The sequence below is a fragment of the Alexandromys fortis genome, unplaced genomic scaffold (genome assembly GCF_014885135.2).
Source record: "Alexandromys fortis isolate MF-2015 unplaced genomic scaffold, M_Fortis_MF-2015_v1.1 scaffold_64, whole genome shotgun sequence".
Lineage (NCBI taxonomy): Eukaryota > Metazoa > Chordata > Mammalia > Rodentia > Cricetidae > Alexandromys > Alexandromys fortis.
In genome coordinates, this window is record NW_026067976.1 from 2,740,169 (window position 1) to 2,751,692 (window position 11,524).

An 11,524-nucleotide genomic window follows, 5' to 3' on the forward strand; every position below is an offset into this window, starting at 1 on the left:
ACAGACGGTGTTGGGGGGGGGGAGGCATATCACAATTGTTCACTAGCAATTCTGAGAATCACGAGAACAATACAATGAAATCAATTAGCAGCCTCTGAATTGTTCAGGGGGAGGCAAGAAAGAACAGTGGTAGGTAGACTGTTAAGTCCTAAATTAAATGGCTTGGCCCTGGTGTGACATATCGCTAGTACAGAAACAGCCTGAGGCCCTTCCTGCCTCTCACTCTCCGTCTGTAAAGCACAGATTACTGTCTTCCGTATACCTGCTTAATAAGGAAGATTAAGTAGTCGTTGGAGAAGTGGACCTAAATAATCCCCGTGACTATTAACTTAACCAATGTCACAGGGAGCTTCACTAGCTGAAGCACACAGCCCCATCCCACCTGAGTGGTTCACGCGGACATGCCACCTGGTTGCATTTTAAGTCGCCACAGGCAGGGACCATGGAAAGCACAGAGGTGAATTCCATCCACAACGATCTTACAACTTCCAGTATTTGGGAGGCTCTGTGGAGGAGCTGGGTACAGATGCACCCCATATAACTTGCCAGTTCTGCAAGAGGTACTAAGAAGTCCTATTTAAAGCTTGGAGCTGTGGTGCCGATGGAGTGTTCAAGATGACTACTTGGTAAGCAAGAAGGAAAGATTAGGATGACTTCTATTTATTTTTATCTTTGGGGGAATAGTCAGACAGATGGTTCATTGGGTAAAGATGCTTACACCAAGCTTGATGGCTTGAGTTCAGTTCCCAGGGATGGAGTTAAAAAACAGACTCTCATAGGTTGTCTTCATGCCTCCACACTTGAACTGCGACAGGTGCACACATACACAACAACAATTATTATTATTCAAGAGTAAAGAAGTCAGTTTGTGTTTGCTTAAAGGTTGATGGTAGCAGATAGGTGATACATAATGATATACTATAGGATAGATAGGTAGATAGATAGATAGATAGATAGATAGATAGATAGATAGATAGATGATAGATATAATAGACAGATGGATGGATGGATGACAGGGAGAAAGGATAGGTGACAGAGGTTCAAGAGTCAATGTCGATAATTGTTCAGAATGCTTATGATAACAGCATATGATCAATAGTTAGCCACATTGATCATGCATAATTATATAAGTTTGTCAATAATAGTCCAGGCCTGTCTGTATCCTGATGTTACTCTACTGTCTGCCTTACATACTGATCATTCACAAATTACATTTCCTAACAATCTCAGCAGAGTTCAAGCCATGCCTCTAGCATAACCTTTTGGTATAGCAATCTGCCCTCTTGCATGGTGAACTTCTTTTCAAGTTGTGAAGGGACTTCTCCCTTTAGTCAAATCACGCCCTTTAAGAGACAGTCGGCACTCCCATGCTTGCCTGCACCAGACACACTCGTGAATCATCTGTATACAGACTGCCTTCTTGCGTGTAGGAACCTCTAATCCAGAATCTAGCCAGAGGAGGAAAGCACTCCAGCAGCTTTCTGGTTCCATACTACCTCTTCCACCTGTATATGCAGCATCATCCAAAGGACAGCATCATAGAACACTCAGGTTTCGAAACTCTGTGCATTTAGATCTGCATTCTCTCTTCTCTCAGTCTTCTTCCTCCTGAGAGCCTTGGGCATAGACGATACGAGCTGCTAAACTCACTTCGTCCATGCTATCTTTTAGAAGGTTACAGGGACAAGGTCAGGAGCCAAGTCAAGGACATAGAATCTGTTGTGTCGCCTTTCCTTCCACAGATGCCAAGCTAGGACATACCATAGTGGCCCTGCCTAGATTCCTACTTAAGCCGCTTCCCTCCACCCTCATCAGTGAACTTGCCTGCTTCCCATAGAAGTCACCCTACTTCCAAGTCTAGCCTAGAACTACTTTAACCTGTCATTCCTTATCTTGTCGAAGCTCTTCAGAGGTGCATGACACCTAACTTTCACAACAGCCGTGTATGTCAGATAGTCTTATCCCTATTTCATGGATCAAGTTGTTAAAGCAGAGCAATGAGATCACTTTCTCAATGTGATATAGCTGAGAAGAAGCAGTTCAGAAAACCCCAAAACCAACATAGGCCCTGAATCCCATGGGCTACCACTTCTCAGCTGACTTGATTTCTTCTCTTGTACGATGATCTAAAAATTAAATGATGGGGCTGGAGAGATGGCTCAGAGGTTAAGAACACTGACTGCTCTTCCAGAGGTCCTGAGTTCAATTCCCAGCAACCACATGGTGGCTCACAACCATCTCTAATGAGATCTGGTGCCCTCTTCTGGCATTCGGGCAGAGTATTATATACCTTATAAATAAAAATAAAATAAACCCAAATGATGCTCTTTAACTCTCTCCAGGCAATTTATTGTCTACTCTCTCCATTCAAGGTTTATCTATTTTCAGATCTCTTTCCATTGCCCCAAACATTCATGATGATGGAGATGATCTATTCAAACAAAAGGTCAACCGGCTTTGCTTCTAGAATGTGAGCTTCTGTGAGAACATTTTTTTTTTTTGAGACAGGGTTTCTCTGTTTAACAGTCCAAGCTGTCCTGGAACTAGCTCTTGTAGACCAGGCTGGCCCCAAACTCACAGAGATTCACCTGCCTCTGCCTCCCAAGTGATGGGATTAAAGGCATGTGCCACCTCCCGAGTTGAGAACGTTTCTTACTTGGGTCATTTCTAGTCTTTCTCCCTCTGATGACTCAGTAAAGCAGAACTGTGGTAGGGATATTGCATCATCCAGGGCTACCAGATCCAGCCAGCATTTTTTTTAATTCTTACTTTCCTGAATGATTGACAGAGAGTGCGGCATGAGTACACAGTCCAAAGTCATCTGAGTTTTCTTCTCTTCTTTCTTTCGCTAAGCAATTACTTAACTTCCCCTCTGTTGGTGTCTTGAGCACTGTGCTGGTACCTGGTAGAAGGAGGAGCCGGGAGTTGGGTTTCCATCTAAGAAGTGGTCGGGCTTCTTTTCTTCCTATTAAGTTCGAGATTCTGTGCCTGTTACCTCATCTTCCCAGTAGGCTTTGAGGCTTATCTAGCTTTATCTGGGAAAGATAATTAGAATGTGTTTTTCTTACAGAAAAGAACATTGACAGAAAAGGGATGCACCATTTTTAAGGAATGTCAATCAAGTCACCCCTCACTCAACTGTCTCAATCCTGGGTTGTTAAAGTTAATGCCAACTAAATATTAGATTCACATTTTAATTAGTCGAATGTCTGGCTTGGGTCGCAGTTATGACAAAAACAATACCTTTATGTTTGCCTACATGTCCTTTATCTGTACTGCTGCCTAGTCTTTGGTATGCCTCCTGGGACTCGGTAGAGGGTTTGAAATGGAAGTTAACGGCTCTTGCTGCAGCATTCTGAACGCTCCTGTCTCCCCTCTGTCCTATGCCCGGTCACTGGCTCAGGAAACCACCTCTCATTTTCCAGACTTCTCTGTTGGCATAGGAAGTCTTCATGGTGACACACTTGGTTGTATACTTTGCAAGTAATTGCAGGTCAGAGTGAACCACAGGCATGGCTCACTGTGTGGTCCAACCCAGCTGGGCTATGCAACCTTTGCCTCATTTTCACATGCCAGGAATAGGACAGAGGAGCAGAAAAGCTGTGCACAGAGTTACATCAAAACTGCACTTGTCATGCAGTGAACCCATCTCCCAGCCAGCAGCCAGTAGACTTCCCATGGCCAAATGGGGGGGGCGGACGATTTAAAGACTTGGGGATTTCTAAAATTCTTCCAAATGGGTTATAGGTTTTATCATCTGGGGGGCAGAGCACTTTAAAAACCATTATAAGCAGCTAGCAAAATTCCCGTGTGCAAGTAGCATTTTATCTAAGAAAGACATCAGATACTGCATGATCCCCGTTGCTCAAGTTCAATGCAGTCACCAAATGACTATTGCGGAGCAATGATGGAGGAGCCCATTCACATTGAATAAAAAATTGAATTACAGAATACTTTATAACACCCTGGCCTGGGAAAAGAGGACTGCTTTGTTGGAGGAGGTCTGCTTGTGGGTTCCCGGCCACCTGGGCTAATGTAGACCCGAAATAATCACACAAAAACTGTATTAATTAAATCACTGCTTGGCTCATTAGCTCTAGCTTTTTATTGGCTAACTCTTACATATTAATTTAACCCATTTCTGTTAATCTGTGTATCGCCACATGGCAGTGGCTTACCGGCAAACTTCCCAGCATTTGTTTCCAGCGGCTACATGGCTTCTCTCTGACTCCGCCCTTCCTTTTCCCAGCACTCAGCCTAGCTTTTCCTGCCTACCTAAGTTCTGCCTTGCTATAGGTCCAACACAGTTTCTTTGTTCATTAATGGTAATCGCAGCACACAGAGGGGATGCCCACATCACTGCTTCAGTCACCAAAGCCACAGCCTAAGACCCTTCAGGATGTCCCTTGGATGTCCCTTAGAAAGTCTCTTAAATAAGCTAAAAAATTTCTTTGTGTGCTGCCGACTGGCTAGACAGAACTCTTCTGTGTGTCGGCCTTTGAACTGACTGTGGGAATGGGGATTTCAAGTCAGTACAGTCAAAATTGATAGTATTGATATAGGATCCAGAAATAATGGACTTTGTTAAAATTTAGATTTTTTTTTAAAGTGCACTATAAGATACCAAGATCGAAGTCTTATTAGCCTTATTCAACACATAATACATTTGAACTTCTCAGATGTTTGATAAATAAATCAACCGATTGGCCACACACACGTCATACAACCATACACAGTTTCTTTGAGATTCGTTTACCTTCGGTTCACGAAAGCCCCTTCACCGGTGAATTCAAAACTCAGGAGCACACTGTCAGGACTGTGAGCACTAGGAATCACATGGGGTGGGAAGCGGCCTTTATCACCTGCCACCTTCGCGACAGCTACAGGAAAGTGGCCTCACCTGCCATGTCTGTGCCACCTACAGCGACATGATGTAACCTGATACACATTCATGTCTGAAAATCATACTTGGGAGAAAACTAATGATATCAACTTCCGTGACATGAAACAGCAGAACACCTTGTAAAGGCTCCAGATGTCTCTCTGTACCGTGTTCCTTGCAGAATCTGTGTGCTAGGCGTGGTCCTTCAGCCTGCCGACGTTATGATCCTTCTAGCTCGTAAGAGAAAAATTCAGTGGGGTAAATATTTTTTTCTTTCATTCAGACCAAAATGTAGTCTTGTTTTTTTTATTTTTCTTCCTCAAATAATTACGTTACACGTGCTTTTAAAAATTCAAACACTCAGCTGAGCATTTTTGCTCTTCTGAAGCGCGCCCTTTATTCTTCCGCGGTTTCATTCCGTTCTTTTTGTCCTGACATATCAGTCCGCCTCACGGTTCTTTGCTTCCCGTTTAGCCACCAGGTATAAATTAGCTAACTGTAAAGGCGTGTTCTGGCAGCTAGTCCCAATGTGTGTCCAAAGGCTAAGCTAGCTGCACTGGGAAATTTCCCCGGAGGGCTACTCTGTAGAATGTGGAGCCGTTTGTTGAGCTGTCTGATGTGGAAGAACAAAGAACCTGCCTTTGCACAATGGACTCACAGAGTGCCTCTCAGAGCAGAGCAAGAAATCAAAGGACAACTTCCAGTCCGCTTCCATTTCCAAGGCCGTTCTTGGCAACCAGGGCATCGGAGGTAGTGTCTTGTGGTATTTTTCAAGAAGTCACTGAGAGATAACCCCCAAAGAAAGGGTTATGGCAAATTTACTGATACCCATGGACTGTTCTGGGAAATTTTCACCACCCCAGACCTTATCTGTATGTCTGTCTGTCTGTCTGTGTCTGACACACACAGGTTCTACATGAATCTGTAACAATGTTTAGAAACAGAAGGGAACATACATTGCATTGATTTCAAGGTCCAAAAAGGGATTTCAACAAAATTAAGATCGTTAAAATATTTGATTGAATGTCTGTGAAATATTTAACGTCAACTTTATTAAGTAACAAATTTATTAGTCTTAAAAATTATATCGTGCGTACTACTGGAAAGATGACTCAGCTGTTAAGAGCACTGGTTGTTCTTCCAGAGGACCCCACTTCAGTCCCCGGCCCCCACATTGTGACTCACAGTTGTCTATAACTCCAGTCTCAGGGGACCCCATACCCATGTCTGAGGGAGCCAGGCATGTACATGATACACAAACATACATGCATACAAAATACCCATACATATAAAATAAATATATTTTTAAAGATCAAAATTTATCTCATTATATCACACAAGAGAAGAAATAAATGGATTCAGTTTTCTTACTTTCTAAGATTTTGAGCATGCCAATCATAAGTGGCACATAGACAGCCATTTCCTCTCCATCTATCCCACAAGGGAACACATTGCATATAGAATATGGAAGAAAATCATTATGTTTTTTAAGATTGATTTATTTATTATGTATACAGTTTTCTGTCTGTATGTCTGCCTGCAGGCCAGAAGAGTGCACTGGATCTCATTAGAGATGGGTCTGAGCCACCATGTGGTTGCTGGGAATTGAACTCAGGACCTCTGGAAGAGCTGCCAGTGATCTTAACCACTAAGCCATCTCTCCAGCCCCTGCATATCATTCTTTATATGATGTGTATGGTAGGATCTAAAACTGGAGAGCGTGCACTGGTGAAGATTTTTCAGACAGCACTGCACCCCTTCTTTACGTATATTATTATTACCACAGACTCATGTCTGCTCAGGCTCCCTAAGAAGGACCAGAGGTTGCCCAGACGAAGGAGGTTGAGGTTCTGCTTTGTTCTTGCTGCAACCACCCATGGTTAGGATAAAGAGACAGGGGAAGTGGAGCTTGTGGAGCTTCCAAAGAACCTGTACATCATGGGAAAGGCCCAAGAATGGCCCTCACTCTATGTAAGAAGGAAATGTCCTTTGAGATAAGGGAGCCAAGCCATCCATTCGGGTCACACCAATGGAATTCCAGTGTGCCTTTGTCTGGTGTTCTTTCTAGGCGGATGACCTGCCCTTCTGTTCAACATTTCTTACCTGAACATATTTCTGTTGTAGAATAGGACCTGTAATGTAGTAGGGATGGGGGGTAAAGGGTGGGTTGTTACATGGTGGAGAGAGGATAAAGGGTGGCCTGTCTGGGTTCCATGTGAGATAATCCTGGTCATTAATCCAGGGCCTAACTTCTTCAGGTATTGTTTTATTATCCCACATATGGGATAATGAATGTAAACTCCCCCAAAACATAAAAAGTGTTAATTCCCTGAAATCCTATCACACAACAATAACTATGCATGACACTAAATTCTTGCAGAATCTTTCCCTTTACATACACTAAGATATTACTCACCTTTGTTAGAGAAACGTAATAAATATGATTTTAAAAATAGTTTGCCCTTGATGCATTTCCATTTCAGTATGTATGACTTCATCTCATGTATTTTAATGATTTCATGGTATTCTAAAGCTGGGCCATAGTTGATTTCACTGCCCTTTATTACTAGATATCGGAAGTGGAAATTCAGGTTTGACTTTGGAGAATGGGTCATATGTCTAAAAAAAATTAACTGTGTGCTCCTACTTTAACTGAACTCATACCAGAAGTAGAAATAACCATCTCTAACCATCTCTGTATTGGTTTAAATGTAAATTTAGTTAATTAATTAATTGCTATTAAATGTAATGCCTCTGTGGGATTGGTTATTTATTTCTTTGTCTTCTGTTTCTGCCCTTTCCTCTTCTGCAGTCGTCTACACCTGGGGACAAGGAAGAGCCATCTTTACCGGTAGGGAGCAGTAGCCCTGCCTGTTCCTGTGCCTGTGGAGAGTGCCTGGCAGGGGTGGGAAGGGGCTCTATGCTTGCAAATCTTCCTCTCCCTTGGAATACTTGTGGTTTGATCCATTGGAGGGGGGTGTATACTTCTGTCCTACAATTACTAACAATTGAACTCTGGCATTCACTCATAAATTATTTCTGGTCTTAATGTTTCAAAATCTTGAATTCTTTCTTCCATTGGGCCTGAACTTTTATAAGCATGAAAGGGGTAAGAATGTCTAAATTACATTCCAAGGGATGTTGGCTGAGATGTGGGGACAGTGTGGGATCTAATGCTTGAGAAATGTTTTCTTTGTGGGTCTGCATGCACACCCTCTTTGCATTATTGCATGAAACGTAAACATTCAGTATATGCAATACTGCCTGAAAGAATGCTTAGTGTCTTCCATGGACATAACTCAGGTCTAACGGAGATACACACAGCAGAGTTCTTGTGGTTTCCCAGAATAACCACTGTAGCAGCAGTGGTTATTATGACAAATTACTAACAACGACCACGTTTTCAGTTGCTCTGCAATTAACACATGACATTTCCTATTGTGCTGCCTGGCAAGGAAATGACCTTGTGAGTTTTTGTGTTCAACAAACAGTTATTCCATTTCCACTGGGTTTAAGTCTGCTCCTTTTGCCCCTAGAATATTTTGAACCGCGCTGATCTGAAGCCCCTATAACTAAATGCCACGGGGCATTTCTAAATGTTACAGGCTTTTAAGGATGAAAGGGATCGCCATGGAAATGTTGGTGACCCTGTAGTATTGCCTTCCATTAACACTCAGAGCAAAGATGTGACATTCACTGAGCACCCAGAGGATACACTAGACTCGAGGCCAAGGTACAGCTCACACTCCAGCTGCCTTTGAAGAGCTCAAACGGTGTTCATCACTAAGACACCACTATTCTCCTTCATTCACCCCCGAACTCTGATGGGTTAGGAATACAGCTTTAATAGAATTACAATAAAATCCCTGCTGATTTCTCCCTGTATTACATACTGAGATTTTTACCCATACTCCAAACTTGCAATAGATTTTAGGTTTACCAACAATGTTTGAACCGTGTCCCTTAATAAGTATTTTCTGGAGTAACAGACATAAGGTCAATAACTGGGAACTGTATTTCTTTTGTGTTACAATATTCTAAAGATGAGTTGTCCTACAATGTATCACCCTATCCACATGTGATTAATTGTGGGGTCTCATGGAAAATTTGTGATGGAGAAGTTTGAAGACTTGGTGAAAATGGGGTTTTGATTTTTTCCAGACCATATAAAATTTTCTTGTCAATTTTTTGGACCAACAGTTAAATTTTAAAAAAAAAAAGTAATCTAAGTCAGGCATGGCAGTGGATTTAGTGAGACGAGGCAGGTAGATGGTAGATGTCTGTGAGTTAAAGGCCAGCATGATCCACAGCATGGATCAGGACAGTCGGGGCTCTACAGAGAAACCCTGTCTTGAAAAATAAAAAATAAATAAATCAACAAATAATGAATCTGCTTATAGCAGCCCTCCTCCTCAAGTCTGTCTCTGTCCTCTGTGTTCACCACCACAGACTCAACCACAAAGAAGAACGCCATTTCTAGTCAGGATTAAAAAGCTGTCCAAATAAAGAGGGTTTGGGCAGCTTTGGTTTGATTTAAGACTGTTTTTGAAGAAAAAAGTAAAAGTTTGTTCATAACCCTATCTCCTGAAGCTCACTGGGGTCCAGCTATCAGAGCATACAACTAGAAGGACCTGGTACCAAGGAGGCTTCTTGGAAGCCAGGAAGCTGTTTCTGGGGACACAATAGGAAAGTCCCTTTCAGTTTCTCACTTAACAGGGACCTCAGAGCTTCCTGGGTCAGAGGCTAGAGATAGGAACCCCAGAAGTCGTGTAAGACGATATGGTGTAGCTCGTCTGGTGACATAGACACAGGTACAAACAAAGATCTTGCTGATAGAATACACAATCTAAAAATATTAAAGACTATCTGCTAGGTTATGAAGAGTCTTTAAGAAAAGCAAACCTGGAATCCACGCCCCTACCCAACACTTTCTGTCTGTGTGACCCAGAACCTCATTTCACTCCTCAGAGACTTCAGGTTAATACTAACAACCTCGGGCCCACGAGGCTCATTCTGAGAACGAAATGGAATCCCTGGTGTGAAGCATGCCACACCCTGCCTGCTTTGTACCAACCTCTTTGGTTAAAAAGGGGCGGAGGTGGGGGTCAAAATGGATGCATTTAGTAGAAAAACCATTTCCTTGGGGCGTTTGAAAGGTGCTTTGAAGTTCTTTGGTTCAACTTTGTATGCCCATGTAGCAGAGATGAGTGACCACAGGCTGGGCGAGGCCCCTCTGTGATGCACATGGTGTTCATTGCTGAGAACTAACAACCTCTTTGGTTTCTCCGCTCAGGCGAAGCCACGCCTCCAGCGAGGTGGGAGTTCTGCCTCTCTCCACAACAGTCTTATGAGGAATAGCATCTTCCAGCTCATGATACACACCCTTGACCCGCTCGCCGAAGGTAACCGTCACGCTTGGGTTTGGGATTGCTGTTGGGGGAGAGGAGGATGTCGAACACTTTGCATATGTATGCTGAGGTTACACACACCTGCCAAACTCCTCTTGGTTAATATCATGAGTTGAAATCTTGACTCTGCCATGGGCTTCATTCACCAGTGCTCAGTTCCTGGCAGGGTGGTTTTACGCCGGGAGGAGAATATGAGTTCCACGTGCCGATTCTGTCTGTTGATGCCTTTGGCATAAACACAGTTTGTTTGGAGGCAGGGACAGACAGAAAGGTCTCCCTCCCGTCTGGTATTTCCCTTTATCACTTTCAACAAAGTTGTGTGTGAAGATAAATTGCAAACCCTAAAAAGAATAGGAAAAAGAACTCTATTCCTGCGGAGGGCTATGAATAATTTAGAGAGCGATGTTCTCTGAAGACCAGTAACATGGTACTGTTTTCTTGGCAGGTGGGTGGGGGTAGCATCTAAGCATTCAAAAGGCCCTGCATAACTCCTTGAGACCAGTCATTGGGGACCCAAAAGGCCTGGCTCACCTCCCACGGCTATCACAAAGAACCCAGTATATTATGTGTTGAAATAGGAGCGGCGGCAGGGCTGCATCCCCGGCACCCGGCCGCCTGCATGGCTAGCTTATGCCCCGAAATAATTACACGGAAACTGTATACTATTAAACACTGCCTGGCCCGGCTAGTTCCAGCTTCTTATTGGCTAGCTCTTACATATTGTTCTAACCCATTTCTAATATTCTGTGTAGCCCACGAGCTGGCTTACCAGGGAGGATCTTAACCTGCGTCTGTCTGGAGCTGGAGAATCATGGCGACTCCTCTACTAAGATTCTTTTTCCCAGAATTCTCTTCTGTTTTCTCCACCCACCTAAGGGTGGGCCTATCAAGGGGCCTAGGCAGTTTCTTTATTAATAAGAAATCACTCCCACATCATTTCCCCTTTTTCTGTTTAAACAAAAAAGAAAGGCTTTAACTTTAACATGGTAAAATTACATATAACAAAAGAGTTATCAAGTAAGAATTACAGTTACAATATTTATATCTATTTTATCTCTTATCATAACTAAGGAAAACTATAACTATCTATTCATTCTTCAACTCCATCAAAGACTCCAGAAGGATATAATAATACCTAAGTAAATAGGAAGTCCAAAACTCTAGAAATGACAGAGACATCTCGCTGCCTGGACAGTCACCCAAAGTTCCTCTGTACCGTTGGGGCATCCATCTT

General features: G+C 42.9%; 1 protein-coding gene across 3 annotated transcripts in view; it reads left to right on the forward strand.

Annotated features, from left to right (window-relative positions):
* Slc24a2 (solute carrier family 24 member 2) overlaps positions 1-11,524 on the forward strand; it is a 249,380-nt gene that overhangs the window by 143,679 nt on the left and 94,177 nt on the right. For all 3 annotated transcript variants that reach the window (XM_050157376.1, XM_050157375.1, XM_050157373.1), the window contains exon 3: positions 10,176-10,284. In XM_050157376.1, coding sequence (XP_050013333.1) covers positions 10,176-10,284 — 109 coding nt within the window. The remainder of the gene's footprint in view (positions 1-10,175; positions 10,285-11,524) is intronic.